Raw genomic sequence first — 17,900 nt, 5'->3', positions numbered from 1 at the left:
CAGAAGTAGTCAAAAGTCAAAAATGGGGTCATTGGCACTTGACAGCTGTGAATGTTTAAGTAGACCAATATATTTCAAGAAAAGTGGAAGGTTTTCTTGAGGAAATCATATTGTTCTTATTAAATAAATCAGGATTAATTTACATGAAATTAATTTAAAATCGAAATTACAGTAAGTCTTATATTTTCATTAAATCAAAAGTATGTAACTGCTACTCAAACCCTCGTCAAATATTGATGTGTGATGTACTTTGCTACCCGTACGAAATAAGAAGTCGCTCAATCATTGCCCTATTTAAATTTACTCTGCTTAATATGACTACTACTAGCGCCAAAAGGGATGACGTAGTAGTTTTCAATTTGGTCGCGCAGTATACCATTTGTTGTCAATCTAGAATCTTTGTCGCAGTTTTATATTTTCGATTTCGCAGGTATTCTGAAATAAAACATAGTATATTCTTTGTTATAATGACGTGATGCATTTAATTACTCTTTGTTACTCGCTGGAGGATTGAAAAAAGGTAATGATCGTTCAATAATTATCGTTTACATTTCTCTTTGTTCGTGTAGCTAAATGAAAATATTTTTGTCACCAGCTGATTGGTACGAGGGGAGTATTTTTCTGCGATTGGAGCCTTAGATGAGACAAAAATGGCGTTTTCTCTCAGGAAGATGCTTTCTAACATCAATTATTTCGGGAAACCAGGCGACACTGGGTTCGAGGAGGCCAAACGAGGAGAAAAACATTTTGGCGAAACATCAGAAAGCATAGAATTCGAGAGAACAGAGCCAGATTCTACATCCAGGTATGCGACAAGCCTTAAATTACCCGAATCAGTAAAAAACTTTGCTGCTAAGAAGTCTTCTCTTTCTGATACTGATATTTTACACATCCCTGAGACACCAGTTTCTAAGAAAGCTAAAAGAAAATGTAAGAAATTAAAGGTTGATGTAGACGCAAGAATCAGCGATAGTCCCGAAAATTCAGATGACACCCCTAGCGAGAACACACCGAAACATGTCCATTTGGAGGTCCAGAGCGCTGATATATTCAAAGATTTTGATTTTAATAAGTCATTTGATTTTGGGTTGTCTGATGATGATTCGGATAATAATGCTGATATTCAGTCCCTCTCAGACCATTCGGACTCTGATGGTTCTATAACATCACGGGAGAAAGTCAAGATGTGTCGTAAAGTTCAGCCAATCCAGGAAGAGCACTTGGTACGTTCCACTAGCCTTGAGTCTTTTGGCGACGTAGAATTGGACAAGAACGAAGAAGAGCGGATCTCTCTCCTCCTCAACTATCAGAACAAATTAGAGAAAATTGACTGTTTCATGAAAAAGCTTTTGTCTGATTTCCAATTTAATATTGAAGTTTCTAAAATATTCCATTGCCGATCTCTTGTGCCAACCGTACCAGGGGGTGAAGTGAAACAGCCTAAGATGCTAGATGCTGCATTTGTGGACAGCCGCGCCCCAAGCCCTTCAGAACCGTGGAATGTCATTGTCGAAAAAGAAGATGTTGTTACAAAGCAAAAATTTAAAAAGCAGCTCATGTCTGTGAAACATACTATAGATGAATTTGTCAATTGTTATTTAAATGAATCAAAAGAAAGAAAACCTTTCACAACCAAGCTGAGGAGTAAGAAGAAAATGCGGCACTTTGATTTTCCAGATCTGCGTGAAGCCATGATCAATTTGTTTGGTACAGAAGAACAGACGACAGATCTGTGTGACTCCAAATGTATCTGTAACTGTCACTCTCAGTCTGAAGCCGACTCCGGCTTGACCTCTAAATCGGATGACAGATCTCTATCAAATCAATCTATAACATCATCAATCGGTAACTTCAGCTTAGATTCATCCACCTTAACAGCTTACTCTGAATCTCTGGATCAAATTGTCAGCTATTGCAGCTTCCAAGACACAAGCCTTTACAGCGACTTGCTTCAAACACCGGCCATTGAACGTATCACTTTCTATGTTCAAGTCCACAGTGTTCAGCTCAAAAGTGAAGCGTGCAACCAAGAGTTTGAAAGCAAGAACGTTATAAAATTCTACTGCCCGACTTGTAAAATCACTGAAACTGACGAGAACAGCCTGCTCCGACACATTTTAAGCCAAACACATTGTGAGAAGATACATTTCCAATACAAAACGGCTTATATAAAAAGTGTGTGGCTGCTGGCAAAGAAATACAGCCAAGTACAGTGCTGAACCCGATGACTATGTACCGGGATGATAACAAGATTGTCTGCTTCGGAGATGCTGTGTACGCTTGCTCTCTCTGCTTCGAGAATCGTATCGCTGGCGAATCCATCCTGATGGCACACATTTTAGAGCACGAGCATATTGAGCGACGAGAAAAGTTAAATGAAATCATAGAGTAAGTGCATGATTTTTTTTTATTATCTTAAAGAGCATGTGTGAATATACTACTCAATACTTGTGCGTTCAATCAATTTTTTTTTTTTTTTATAAACTGGCCAGTGATTGACCTTAATCGCACCTGATGGAAAGTGACGAGAAGGCCGAAGTTGTAGCTCACTGGTTCAGTAATAGCCTATTCACTCTTGACTTAAGAACTTCTTAATAAGAAGTCACCTGATTAGCTCACATTTGATTACATTTACACAAAAATACACACATACTCTTTAAAATTGCAATGTATTGTAAATCTGCCAAGAAAGTAGCTATGTGAACTCTAAATTCGTAATAAATTTAGACTTGCATACATTTCATTGACAGAATTGGCTTTGCAATAACTGTCAAAATGTAATTTGACAGTTCAGTGCAATGTTGTTTATTATTTATGCTATTTCTGTCCTTTTATTTAAAATTAAACACTAACATGATTAATTAATTAATATATTGGGCTTCCGTTTAATCAAAGTACATTTTTACTAAATTTAGGGACAGAAATATTATTTATTTATTTTTTATAATTTACTCTGAACTCTTAAAATCAATTCTACTTTCCTAGACTCATTGGTTACCATATTTACATTTTTACACGAAAATAACAATAACTTTATGTATATAAAATAGATCTAGCTCAACTATTTTCTTCAATTCAAGTTATCTTTTATTATATCTTTCTATTTATCGTCTTTTTTATGAGGAAAAAAGCTATCAATGCCATATTGTTGTTGATATAAGTATAAAGTTGATTTTGTTTAAGTTTGCTGACCAAATCCGCTAGATGCCGCTACTGCCAATGCCTACCACGCTCATCAACTTCCTGGTCTTATTCTGACTTTTCTATTTCTAAAGACATCAGTTACACCATATTTTTTAAATATTTTTTTTTATTTAAATCGTCAGAAGTGAAAAAAATCGCAAGATAAAATTACCTTTACTTTCCTACATTTACTAAACTTAAGAAAGATAAATTTTCTTCTCTTTTTTTTTATTTCCCAAAAAATCTTTCCGGCACTAGCGGCATCTATCGGAAGGCGCAAACAACTAGGTGCTCACTGCCGAAACTCGAGTTTAATGTGTTCATGATATTTCCCGCCCATTTTACTGAGATTTAGAGAAATTAAGGCCAATGGATAAATTAGTTCCGACTCTTTCGTTTTCTTATGAGTCTTTGTAGACATCTAGCTAAGATATTGTCTGCTGTTTAATAAATTGCATTGAAAAACATTATATATGTATGTGGAATTCCATTAAATATTGGGCAACGCGCTTCTCCATACAAACGTAGTTTCCATGTCTCCGAAAAAATTTGATATGATTATGACGAATATTTTTACTCAACTTATTCATTATAGTTTTAACTAGTTGTACACTTTTTTGTACAACTAATAAAATCAAAACAGTAAAATAACACTTATCCTCTGTTAGATTTCCGCCTAACTGAAAAACAAGCACCCTTCCTTTACATTTAAAATTAACCAAATGAAAAAATGATTCAATTGAACTACTTTTAAATTTAAATAGATATCATACACGAAAGAAAAATGACAAGGCCCACTGGTGGCCGAGCCGGGAATCGAACCCGGGTCTTCAGCTTACGCGGCTAACGTCTTCACCACTAGACCACCCGCCCGCGCCGCGCGAATTTATAATTTATATATAACCTTCCGGGGGGGGGGGGGGGGGCATTTTAGGGAAATGGGGGGGGGGCATTTTAGGGAAATGGGGGGTCAGAAAAAGACAAAAAGTAGCATATGTCACTCTCCATCCCTTCCGCTAACTCCACTTAAATATCAGGTCAATTCGTCGCTCCGTTTTGCTGAAAGACGGACAAACATACAGACACACATACTTTCCCATTTATAATATTAGTATGGATATCTAAGCTACATTGTCTAGGTGAAGTCATAAGAAAACGAATCTGCCCTAATTTATTTTCAAAACAGGGTTGACAAAAGACTTACCACCTTTTGAAGTTTTTTGTTCGTAATCTAAGCTTTTTTTTAGCACTATTGTGTTAGCTAGAGTAAGCATAAGCACTAATAGAGTAGCATAAGTAGCCTATAGATGAAAAAGCATAATTCAAAATTCGAAAAAAAAAGTTTTTTTTAAGTATTTTGTAGTATGTGATTCTCAAATAGGCGAGAGAATGGCTTAATTCATGTACCACGTGTTCATATTGAAAATATTGAAATTTAGTTCTTACTGTTTTATTTTTAGAAAAAAAAACTGGTTTTTTAGTAGTAAATATTTTTTAAATCTCACGACTCGTCGCTGGATAATGTTTTACATTTTTAGAATTTATTTTTTACTATATATTTTACAAATTACAACAGATAAATTATACTTTTTAGCGTCGTATATACCTTAATTTTAATTGATTTTATTGAAACAATGAATTAAGCCACCGATGTAAAATGTCAAACTGTTAATAAATATGATCTCAATCCTGTAGATAATCCACCCAACCCAGAAGACTGATTATTTTGATGCCACTGTTGAAAATTTGAGGTAGTAAGTCAAAAATTTAGTAAAAAATTACAAATTAACGTTTTAACAAAAATACTGTTGTCCTATGAAAAAAAAATAGAGAATTTATACATGGTTGTGCATTTAAAAGTAGATTGTCCGTTGTTTTACGAAATTTTTGACTTATTTCAAAACTGTCTCTTCTCCGCCTGTGTACTATAAGGTAATATACAATGTGTATGGTAGAATTAGATATGGTTATTGTAATTTTAAGATATACTAACGCTATTAAAAAAAAAGTTAATCTAATTAAATAGGGAAAGAAGTTATAAATTGGATCCCGTTCTATTTATGTAAACAATAATATAGCTCAATTTCTGTTATGTTTCAAAAATGCCGATAAAGGTTTGTTTTTGATGACTTGAAAGTTCCATATTTATAAACTCGTGATAAACAAAAAAGCACACAAGATATTATTCAAATTATACAAAAAACAATTTTGCAATAATTTTATCTAAGTATTTTTGACTTGTGATTGGTTTTAAGTATTTACTAAATCTAATATATCGTCACTACTTTTAAAAAAACTTGTATCTTCGGCTGTCAATGAAAAGAAAATTGTAGTAAGTATGTATGGAATGCATATAGACTTACTGCGTTTTAACTTTGAGGAGCAGCGTGAGATACGAGTGTTTTTAAAAGTAGTGACGATATCCGTCACCTAAGTCTGAAAATTTTAGTAGGTACATACACGGCAGTAGGAGTAGGTTAAAATGTTCGCGACCAAGTCTTATAATCAAAACAATAATTACTCACACACGAGTCACTTTAGCATAATTATATAACTATTTATTAAGAAATGCCATATTCTCAAATTCTTTAATGGTAAAAGTCAATTCTCACATAAAATAGAAGCGAAATTCATTAAAACGATGCACAAGACATTCCAAGAATATGTATTTAAAGTAATCGTTTAAAAAAAAAAAAAAAATATATATTAAACACTGTACGCTTATGTATGCATGTTTGCTAACATTATTTAAGAGGGCATTTAAAATATAAATGTTTCCAAAGATGGGATCATCTGTATTGTAGAAATAGCATTAAAATAATACCTAATCTGATTTAAATTAATAGCTGCCCAAAATCAATTATAAAGTATGTGTTTATAAATTAAATTTCACATTATTACTCTTTTTTTTTTACAATGAAATCATGCCGCTTTTATTTTTAATATTCTGTTATGATTCGTTTTGAAAATGTTAAAAACATTTTATTTGTTACTGTTTTTTTTTTTTTTTGGATATTTTCTATATTTATTTCTTGTCTACAAAAAGAGTAAGATATGTCATTTATTGCATTCCCAGATAACCCAAAGCTATATTCGTATTGATCCAGACGGCTAACAGTTGAATACATAATGGTAGACAAGATAGTGGCCAAATCATATTAAACTTATTCAATATTTACTTTTATTACTTTCTATATACCACTTCATATTGCAGTCACAGAATAATCTTAACGAACACAAATAACCTTTTTTTTATTTCTTATTAAATTACAACACAGAATATATAATAGTACAAGTACAGAAGGCTCACTCCTTTGATGTTCACAAAACGCCGCCATTCTAAATTCTTACCTACATTAACAAACGGACCGCACGCGTGCAGACGACATTGAATTTCTATTGCGCCGCGCGAAGGTCGTCGCCACTGAATGGGCCGCGAACTCGCGGCCGCCGGCATGTACTTGTAGCGCGGCGAAAGGATCGCGGAGTGAGCCGCCCCTGATTACAATAAACCACTTTTTTCTATAAACAATGACGAAATTTAAAATAATACTTAGGCTTCAAATCTGATGAAAAATTGCGTTATTAATTAACAAGTAATGCTAAATTACGAGTACTGACAATATTCGGCGTGCCCTATATTTTATTATCATTATGCATACTGGATCAATGAGTGTCAAGCTTTATTGTAAATACCACTTTAGGTGTTCCAGACATCCACATGGTGTTCAAAATTCAAATAGGATTCGGTGCCTTTCAGTCTAGCCCTGTCGATTGCCTTATTGATTTAAAAAAAAAATTTGAAAAAAAAACCCTACAGAGTGGACCGATTTTCATCAATCATAGCTAAGAACGCTCCTGACTAAAACAAAAAAAAGATACTAAATCTAAATCTGTTCATCCGTTCGGGAGCTATAATGCCACAGACAGATACACACACTGACAGACAGACACGTCAAATTTATAACACCCCGTCGTTTTTGCGTCGGGAATTAAAAATGTCTGCCCACATAAAGCCAGTCTGTCAACTTTTTTCCCATCTATTCTATTATTCCATGAGAGATACTTATGGGTCATAAGTTGTGCTATCTAATTGGACTACTTGGTTAATAGCTTTGCGAAAGCCGTGCTAGTCTGGTCTAACAAGTTCAAGCAATCCGATTTGTATCTAAAAATAATAAAGTTATTCGCGGTTTAGAATCTCAAAAAAAAAATGCTACTACGAATTTTTTTTTGATGTTTGCAGTTGCACTGAATACAACAACATTTTCCTTTAATATAAAAAGTTACAAAAATGTTAACCACGAGTTAAGTCTAGGTACTAATTTTTTAATAATATTTTAGAGGTTTATTATGATTTGTATAGTCACCGGCATAAATAAGTGATTATTTCTGTACCTCGTCGCTTTAAATTGTTTGACAATTTCGTATGACATTTCAAACAAGACGTTAATGTGACATGGTATAAAAATCATTACTTATTTATGCCGGTGACTGTATCTACGGTTACATTTCACTTATACACTGGTATACGAAAATGGTATTTCTATATTTAAATAAACATCTACAAATACAACGCAATTAGTGATTAAAAAAAGTTTTCGTAATGTAGGATTTGGGCATAGCTTTTTAGTACCTAATTATTACATTAATATAAAAAATAATCACTAATGTAAGTTGGTATTATACCATATAATAAGTAACTTTGGCATAATTATAGTTAATCGTACTAAGTATAAGAGCATTAACGGGCAATTTTAAATTAGTCAGAATATATTATGTAAGATTCTCGAAATTGTTCACAATTGTCATGGTCACATACTGAGACTAAAATAAACCAACTACTTCTAAGGTTGCTAAAAAACTCTGTGATTTTTAATGTTGATATCCAAATTGTTGTTATAATAGTTTTTAAAAATACTAAAAGAAAGGTCGTATAGTATTGGAGATATCTATTCCATTTAGATTTATTTTTTATATGTTTAAGAAAGTTAATAGAATTTTGTCTTTGAAATAAAAATCTGCATTAAGAGTACAAAATTCATAAGTAAACTTTTCATATTATTGTGGCTTATACAAGATGATCTGGTTTTAGTGGCATGTTGGAAAAATATTTACAGATTTAAAACAATAAAAATGGCTTATATATCTCTGGTACTATCCGCCCTAAAACGGTACCGTAGAAAGATGCAACCGAACTTTGACTAAGCTTATTTCCAATTTGACTTTACTAATCTTTTTTCTTAAAGGTTGTATTTTTCCACGGCACCGTCTGGCCGATTCGGTACCATATCTGTGATCTCCAAAGTCGTGTTCATATCATGTAACGGACGTTATAAGCATTGACACAACCTTACGAGTTTTATGTACTAGTTATTTCTCTTCTATTTTTAAAATCTTGTAAAATTAAGAACGCTCATATTAATTCCTTGTTTTAGATCAAACAGATTTTTCTCATTATTTCCAAGTACTAACAAAATGGTGCTAATGTAGCAAGGAACTGTTAAATAAACAAAAGCTAGAAAAAACTGAACAATTTTTTCTATGATTTGTTTTTCGTATATAACGTCTATTTCGGTTTAAACAATGAGTAAACTGCTAATATTGAGTTACATTAGGATGATTTTGTCAAATTGTACGAAACACGAAAAATAATTTTCCCACGCAAAACTTTGATTATAAATTTATTTTCCGGTTTATTATTTAAGTACCTACTTGCATAATTACATTTTGAGGTCTATCATTATCTACTAATATCTTTCTACACATAATATTGTTTAGTTTGTGTCAATGCTTGCAACGACCCACTGTTGGTTATTTTTTGACTGTTATCATTTTCGTGAGACACCGGTTTTCGACTGATTAAACGTGTGAGGTTTGGAATTTGGCGTTTTATTACACCCTTCAATCGTTGCTAAGTTAGCTTAGTCCAGACGGGACGACTAAATGCCCCGAAAAGTACTAAATTCACAAAAGTATCTTGAGTTTGCATCTCCGCTTATTACTTAAGTACATTACGATACAAGTGCGGAAAAGAGGAAATTCGACACGAGTGGAGATAAATTAAAACATGACCGAAGGAGTGTTTTAAATCGAAACGAGTCAAGTTACGAATATCGTTTTCGCACGTGTATCGTACAATATATTTCCAGAACAGATGGCCCTCTGAAGTTTAGCCTAACAAGAAATGAAACACTTTCCGAACTAGTTCGGGCAAAAAGCACCTCTTGTACCGAAAGATTTATTTCTGGCAGTAAGCCTTCAGTTCAGCCCCTCACCTTTAAGACACCATACTGACACCTACTCGTAATTGTTGGGTAAGGTATGACTCATTGACTACTAATTAAAACAGACAATTGTTCGTAGACATTTATTAGCCAACAATCAACATTTCCAAAAATACAAGTTTACAATTTTGACACATTAAGGTTAACATTAAAGACATCCTACACAGATACAATTTTATTGAGAAATTCTATAGAGTAAATGGACAACAACATAGAACATGTATAGATTAATGTAAAGGATTACAGTATATACAATATACTATGCCATACACAGCCGAACAAAATACCCTTCTTTCTTAAAACCCTGACAGTCCCATTACTCATTGTAATATCACATTCATTAATTATACAATACATAATATATGTGCTTTCATAACATTTTCGGCGTGCTTTGAATACAATACTGTTTAGTTAACATTTGATCATGTTTATACACATTTAGTCATCATTACATAACAATAACATACATTTTAGTATTTTAATTAACATATAAATAGTTTACTTTAATTTTCGTCACTTAAATCGTAGAGAAATAAGTATAAAGTAGGTAAGGAAAGAATTATAGTTATAACTCCATACATCAGTAAATGCATGTCATTTGTAGTGACATCTAGTGTCAATCACGCGTCAAATAGCGTAAATTATCAGTACCACTACTCGACACTAGGTGCCAACAGTGTGGCGGCTGTCAAAAATGTAATATTAAAACAGTTTACAACTTATATTACAAGCAGAAGGAATTGAAAACAGAGTACTGACTACTGATTAATACTATTGTAATATTAGCTAAAAATTGTTGACCATTACACTTTTTGTTAGTCGTGACATCTATTGACAAGTAGCAGTACTGATAATTTACGCTAGTTGACGCTAGATGTATGTATGAGTTACAATAAATTAAACATCTTTTCTGCCTTGTGAAACATATTTTTGTGACTAAATTACCCCATCTTCATAGTACATAAATATAGCAAAAACACAGCACATATACATTTGTAACACAAGTAAATACATTGGTATAAAGATAGCTAGGTAGAAACTTTCTGATAGTATTTTATAAAGAGTTTTTTAATAACAGTTCAATATTGAATTCAACCATCTTTTATTATTTCCTTTATTCATTGACTGTCTATATTTATAACTTTTTTTAAACTTATTTACATATATTTTGAAAGAATTTACAGGTGTTATTAGTATAAAAAAAAACTTAGAATAAAAACTAACCTAAAACGAAGTACAAAACTAAAACTAATACTTACCTAAAAATAAAATTATATGAAAATAATTTTTAAATACAATAATGAATAAATTAATTGCCTATTATTACAGTAAGTATATAATTACATGTATTTCTATTACTTTTAAAATGTTTTATAATGATGTGTAGTTAGGTATGTATAGTATAACATGCTTATAGTGCTTATGTACCTAGTAAAGTCAAAAATTGTATTCAAATTTTTATATGATGTAATTTATATAAATCTTTAATTCAACTATTACGTATATTGATATTATTGATTACTTATACAGATTATTATATGTAGGAATAGGTATATTTAGCAAAATTCTGAATAATTTAAAAACTATGTAAGGTTTTTTTGTTATTTTTGTATATTTTTCACAACAGTTTCATGAAGTATAATACTGTAAAGTCAACATCTATTATTTAAATATTAATACGAATCTTATGTATTATTTGAATGTTAGTATATTTTAAAATACCACACAAATAATTTTTTTTTTTTAATAGTCATACCAAGGAACTTAATAGTGTAGTGTAGTCTCAAATTAAAAATGATATTGAAATAAGATGGTCTTACCTTAAAAAATAATATTTTTTTTTTTTATGGACTTGAGGGCGGTGTTAATTAAATTTTGCTCCAGGGATAATTATTGAAAATTCTATATAGAGTGTGCTGCCTAACCAATAATGCATAAAAACTTTTTGTTGAAAGATTACAGTTCAGTAATAGTTCTTATTTTTAAAATTTTTAGCATAATATTGGTATTCTAAAAATTTGTTGGCTCAAGGATATTTTTTTAACAATAGGTACTTAGTTACTCTTATTATAACCATTATTGGCACACATAATACCACGTCTTATACCCAATATGTTTAACAGAAAGCAACCATTTTGCTCTATTTTTACTCAAAAAAGTCAAATAGGTGATGGATTTTTTTTAGTTATAAAAAAAGGTTATATACCAAAAATTTTAGCACTGCAGCTTTAACACCTTCAATGATAAATTAGTTACCTTGAGCAAATCAATTTATAGTCATATAAAAATGTATAAATATCACCAATTCACCATCAGTCCATCACCATTCAATTCATTCCTAATTTAGGAAGTAAATACCAAAAGCTGGCATAAAATCCTGTTGTTTTTTGCTTAAAATTTAGATTTTATTAAAAGCTCATAAGGGTAAAATATAAGTATGGATTTTGACATTTAAGTATCAGAATTCTGTGATAAAAAATTATGCCCTCCCATGGTCTAAAGATTTTAGCAAAAATTTTCCTCCAAAATTTTAAAAAGACTGATGATTACAACCTTTATCTTCCGAAGAACTTGCATCTTAAAACTCGGTCCAGTGCTTCATGCGTCGAGCATTCCACACCCACTCCCTGTATCAGGTGGGGTTTGGTGCCAGGGCTGCTTCGTTCAGAGCAGCCATAGCATCCCCCAGCACTGCCAAGCATGGCCGCTTGAACGGAGAACGGTGCATATCAATCAGGCGCTCCATCATCCGTATATCAAAGCTTGACTGACCATGGCTGATAGAGTGTAAGTACGCAAGCAACAGTCTTCCGTAATTCCAATCGGATAAGCAATGTGTCGAATGCTGGATAAGACTGTTATAAATATAGTGCTGTAATCTATCCGTTTTCTCCGCTCCTTTATAAGCAGATGTTATCGAAATGAGGTTATGGATAAACTCCTCAGGCGACAGTTCAAGCTCCATAACCGTTGACAGGAACTCATATTTACCCGCTTCATCCAACGTTAAGACAAAGTCGTTTATCATAGTGTTTGATATTTCCAAGTCACGCAATAATATGAGCATTAAAGAGCGGAACGACAACGGATGAGTCTTGTTGGCCTTAACCATGATATCGAGGGAGAACCAAGAATATGCCCGCTTTAGATAAATGGGGAAAAAGTTGCAGAAGAAACTGTCAAGTTCGAGCAATTTTAAGTTTTTTGTTTCGAATATGTGTTTGCAAATTCTCTCAACGATGTGACCGGGTAAGCGTTGAGCAAGGATTTTGAACAAGGTGATGTTTTTCGTTCCCTCTTCGAGCATATAATCGAACCGGGCTATAGGTTCAGCTTCAACTGTCTCGCAGAAAGCGTCTGTTGGGTCTACCTGCTTTGTTTTCTCGGCTTCCGCCTCCGCAGCTTCCCTCTTATCCCTGTTGTTAGCCGAAGCCACCAGCAGACTATACAAGCTTTGACCAAAATCGGTCGTACATTCTTCTTTAAACTCCGCTAACCACTTGTTACGTTTCTCGCGTTCCTCCGGCGTTAGTCGCTTCTTTATGGTTCTTACGAGGGTTTGTGAGGCCGGACAGAATCTCCAGCCGCCCGACATTTTGCCGGTCTGTTTATTTTTAGATCGATTATTGATTTTATTTAAAGGTCAAGCAAAACAACAACACTGCATCGCGATCAATACAACTTCGTCCAACTTCAGCACTATCGGAATATATCAGAAATTGAATCTTGATTCTTCAAGCGAATTTACAGAATACTCATTATACTTCCATACATACGCACAATGCAAAGACATATTTATTCTTATCATCGTAAAGTTGAATATGATTTCAGTTTGATTGACATTTTCGTTTTCACTTGACGAGTTGGGACCTTGCTTGAATGTAATCCTGAATGCATTGACATTGACAGATCTCTAAATGTTGCCATAGCAAAAATTATTTGTCATCCATTGAGGGTGCATGTTAGTTTGTCATTCGTTTACGTATTTATTTACGTACCATTAATTCACAAGAATAAACAATCGCTGTTTCCTGGTCTGATGCTGGAATTCTGCTGCTAAAGTAAGTGTTATTTATCTCATATTTACAATTAAAACGTAGGCATATTCTGCCGGGTGGGAGAGGGTAATTTTCCAATTTGTTGTTGTTGAACACTTATTACTACTCTGGTATGATATAACATGTTTAGAAAACACGGATAACGTGTATATATAAAGCTTAGTTTGTCACAAAAATTACTATAAGTATAACCACAGAATTGTTAGTATTGCTTAGATCCATGATTTAGGGCCGGATCATCAAACGTCAGCGTCAGCGTATAGCTTAGACCGCTTAGACTATTAGCCGCAAAAAATTGAACGTTTTAAAATTTTATAATTTTAAGTTAGTATTTTATGCAAAAAACTAGTATTATACATATAGAGAAAACAGATTTATTTAAATTAAAAACCGGCCAAGAGCGTGTCGGGCCACGCTCAGTGTAGGGTTCCGTAGTTTTTCGTATTTTTCTCAAAAACTACTAAACCCATCAAGTTCAAAATAATTTTCCTAGAAAGTCTTTATAAAGTTCTACTTTTGTGATTTTTTTCATATTTTTTAAACATATGGTTCAAAAGTTAGAGGGGGGGACGCACTTTTTTTTCCTTTAGGAGCGATTATTTCCGAAAATATTAATATTATCACAAAACGATCTTAGTAAACCCTTATTCATTTTTAAATACCTATCCAACAATATATCACATGTTGAGGTTGGAATTAAAAAAAATATCAGCCCCCACTTTACATGTAGGGGGGGTACCCTAATAAAACATTTTTTTCCATTTTTTATTTTTGCACTTTGTTGGCGTGATTGATATACATATTGGTACCAAATTTCAGCTTTCTAGTGCTAACGGTTACTGAGATTATCCGCGGACGGACGGACGGACGGACGGACGGACGGACAGACAGACATGGCGAAACTATAAGGGTTCCTAGTTGACTACGGAACCCTAAAAAGACTTGGAAAGGCTAAACAGTAAGTAAATTATATTTTTCACCACATCAACTGGTACAGGCTCTCTTGGTTATTCGAAAACGAATAGCAAAATTGTACTTTATCCACAAGAGTGCAAAGTAATTTCATACAAAGTTGATGTCTTAAGTTGAATATTAGATTTTACCATTAAATGATGCGAGTTTTGAATGATTCACGGTTATTTTCATTAGATTTATATTGACCGGGATATAGACCGTGATTACCTTTTTGATTTTGGTCGAGCTTCCGGTGTTTCGACGCAGTTGCATGCATCATGATCACGGATGATTTTAAAACATAAATATGTAATGACTTGATGGATTTGGTTTAGATTGATGTTTTAAAGTTATTTTATTCGTGTTGATGTAGTGAAAAATTTTGTGTTTCACTCTATGGCAAAATTTGTTTTTTAACTTAAGGGACTCTCACTCGCTACTCTCACGTTTCAATATTGGAATCTTTCGCTTTCTCGGGTGTCAATATTTGCACGTGCAGTTAAACCGACGACCGGTCTGGCTCAGTCAGTACGTCGGTAGTGACCCTGGCTGCTAAGCCGCGGTCCTGGGTTCGAATCCCGGTAAGGGCATTTATTTGTGTGATGAACACAGATATTTGTTCCTGAGTCATGGATGTTTTCTATGTATATAAGTATGTATTTATCTATTTAAGTATGTATATCGTCGCTTCGCTTAGCACCCATAGTACAAGCTTTGCCTAGTTTGGGGCTAAGTTGATCTGTGTAAGGTGTCCCCAATATTTATTTATTTATTTTAAACATCTACTTTGCCCCCTTGTAAAACAAATAACTATTAACATTTATGATCTACAATCAACATTTAAACGGGAATTCTACTAGCGGGCTATGGGCATCGAGTTAAAATTTGTATGAAGTTAGAAATTACTTTGCACTCTTGTGGATAAATGCAACTTTGACATTCGTTTTTGATGTATCAAGCGAGCCTTTACCAGTTAGTGAGGTGAAAAAATGTGCCGAATTTTGAGAGATAAAATTATTTTAAGTTAAGGATATACAGGGTGGTCCAAACCATGGCGTCAAGAAATTTTCTATACATTCCTCACATCATGGGCTATCAGGTCTATATATACCCCATGTATGTTAGCCGATTTTTTGTAGCTTTCGAGTTACGAATTTATGAACTGTTTTTCCTTAAAATAATATTTAAAAAAACTTGTTGAGTTTTTTTACTAGTTTCTTTTTGCATAATCATCACTACAAACGAAACATTTACTGAAAAAAAATCACAATCCTCACTTTGATGCAAGTCGGAAAAAATCCTAACTTCAAAGTTTTACGTTCATAAAAGTATCACTTTTTTGCTTTGTAAAATTACCGAAAATTATTCGGATAGGTGGTATTTTCTTATTTAAGTACAAAATTTAAGTTTGATACATTTTGAACGTAATCGGTGTTTTTTTTATCCGACTTGTATCGAAGGAAGGACGCAGATTTTTTTTTTCAGTAAATGCGCCGTTTGTAGCCATGATTTTACAAAAAGAAAGTAGTAAAAAAATCATCAGTTTTTTTTAATAAATTAATTCCTTCACTCAAGGATTTCTCAAGGAAGAAAATTTCAAAAATGTGTGTCTTGAAATGGGATTTATTCTGATAGCCCATGATGTGAGGAATCTAAAAAAAATTTTGACGTCAAGGTTTGGAGTTGGACCACCCTGTATTATTGGCCGGTACTGTAAGTAGTAAATCGATGGTTTAGTTAAAGACACAGTTAAAGTTAAACTGTACTGAGATAGAATCCGGTCCACAATACCAGGCTAACAGATCTAGGATTACAGAGAATCGGAGCGCAAAAACTTGCCCCGGGACTCGCATCCTGGCCCGTAGGCAAGTAGCCGATCGCTAGCGATCCGAAGCGAACAAAATTCAAACTTCAAATCATTTATTTGTTAAACATAGATATACAACAATGCCAAAGAGCCATGGAGCGCAGTATGCTAGGAGTAAAACGGATTGACAGAATCCGTAACTCTACGCTGCGCTCTAAAACAGGCATTACTGATGTTGGAGTTAAGACCGCCAAGCTGAAATGGGACTGGGCCGGCCATGTCTGTCGCATGCATCCACAGAGGTGGGCAAAAATTGCCACCTAGGCGGAGATGGCGGGATGACCTGGACGCATATCTTAGCGACTGGCCGGAGATTGCTCAAGACCGTGACGGATGGAGATCCATGGGGGAGGCCTTTGCCCAGCAGTGGGACACCATGTAGGCTATTAATAAATAATACAACAATGAATGAATGATATACAACATAGATATACAGGAATGAGTATATTAGGGGAAGTTTGAAAGTTGCGCCTATAACGGAAAAGATGAGGAGTGGCAGGTTGGCGTGGTACGGCCATGTAATGAGGAGGGATGAATGTCATATAGGCAAAAGAATATTGGAGATGAAGGTTGATGGATGGAGAGGGAGGGGTAAACCCAAACAACGCTGGATGGATTGTGTGAAAGAGGATATGAGGAAGAAAGATGTGAGTGTTGAGATGACGAAAGATAGAGGAGAATGGAAGAGGAAGACGTGTTGTACCGACCCCACATAACGTGGGATAAGGGTAGGAGGAAGAAGAGAGATATACAACAAACAGTCGGTCTTAAAGTATAATACAACGACCGTCTGACCGACAGACCGTCTGACTGATATTGATTTTTAACTACACTGAGACTATAGCGCGTGCCGTGGAGACGGGAGCTAGCCGCCGTGAATAATAGAAACAAAGGCTTTTGTTTAACAGATTACGGCAAAAGCCAAAAAACCATCTCAGAAAATTCATACTATACGTACTTTGTGAACGTAAGTACTTTACTTAAGTAGGTATGTAGCTTATTAAAAAAAAAGTTACTGAACTGATTAGGTTTTTTGATGGAATCACCCGATCGGGAAAGTGTCTTTGCTTATACGGAAGAGCGATGGAGTTGCGCATCGTAAGCGATTGACTACTTGCCTACGGGCCTTAGCCGTTAGTAACTTGTGCGTAGAATTTATGGCGTTTTTTATTGCACTGACCTGTACATCGGAATCAATTGGTGGTGAACAAGCATACATGCAGCCTGATAGTATGCAGTTTTCGTAGCCTCTGGACCTGGAAAGTGACATTAGCGTTGACTTTATGTAAAGGGTAGGTTGGTCACTTGGCCAGACTTCTCTATTTAATTCAAATAGTAGGTAGGTATTATCAAGAATGATTTATATAGGACTAGCTTTTGCCAGCGGCTTCGCTCGCGTTAGAAAGAGACAAGTAACCTATTTCACTCTCGATCTCTTCAACTATCTCCACTTAAAAAATCACGTCAATTCGTCGCTCCGTTTTGCCGTGAAAGACGGACAAACAAACAGACACACACACTTTCCCATTTATAATATTAGAATGGATCTTC

At 34.0% G+C, this 17,900-nt stretch overlaps 1 protein-coding gene across 1 annotated transcript; it reads left to right on the top strand.

Annotated features, from left to right (window-relative positions):
• Positions 1-78: 78 nt before the first annotated feature.
• Positions 79-4,016, top strand: LOC125239399. The gene is made up of 2 exons (XM_048146969.1): positions 79-520; positions 596-4,016. Exon 2 carries the CDS (start codon positions 651-653, stop codon positions 2,217-2,219), a length of 1,569 nt encoding a protein of 522 aa, XP_048002926.1. The 5' UTR covers positions 79-520; positions 596-650; the 3' UTR covers positions 2,220-4,016.
• The last annotated feature ends 13,884 nt before the right edge of the window (positions 4,017-17,900 follow it).

Source organism: Leguminivora glycinivorella, chromosome 25, assembly GCF_023078275.1.
Source record: "Leguminivora glycinivorella isolate SPB_JAAS2020 chromosome 25, LegGlyc_1.1, whole genome shotgun sequence".
Classification (NCBI taxonomy): domain Eukaryota; kingdom Metazoa; phylum Arthropoda; class Insecta; order Lepidoptera; family Tortricidae; genus Leguminivora; species Leguminivora glycinivorella.
The sequence above is the reverse complement of the archived record's forward strand: the minus strand, read 5'-3'. Positions and strand labels throughout refer to the sequence as shown.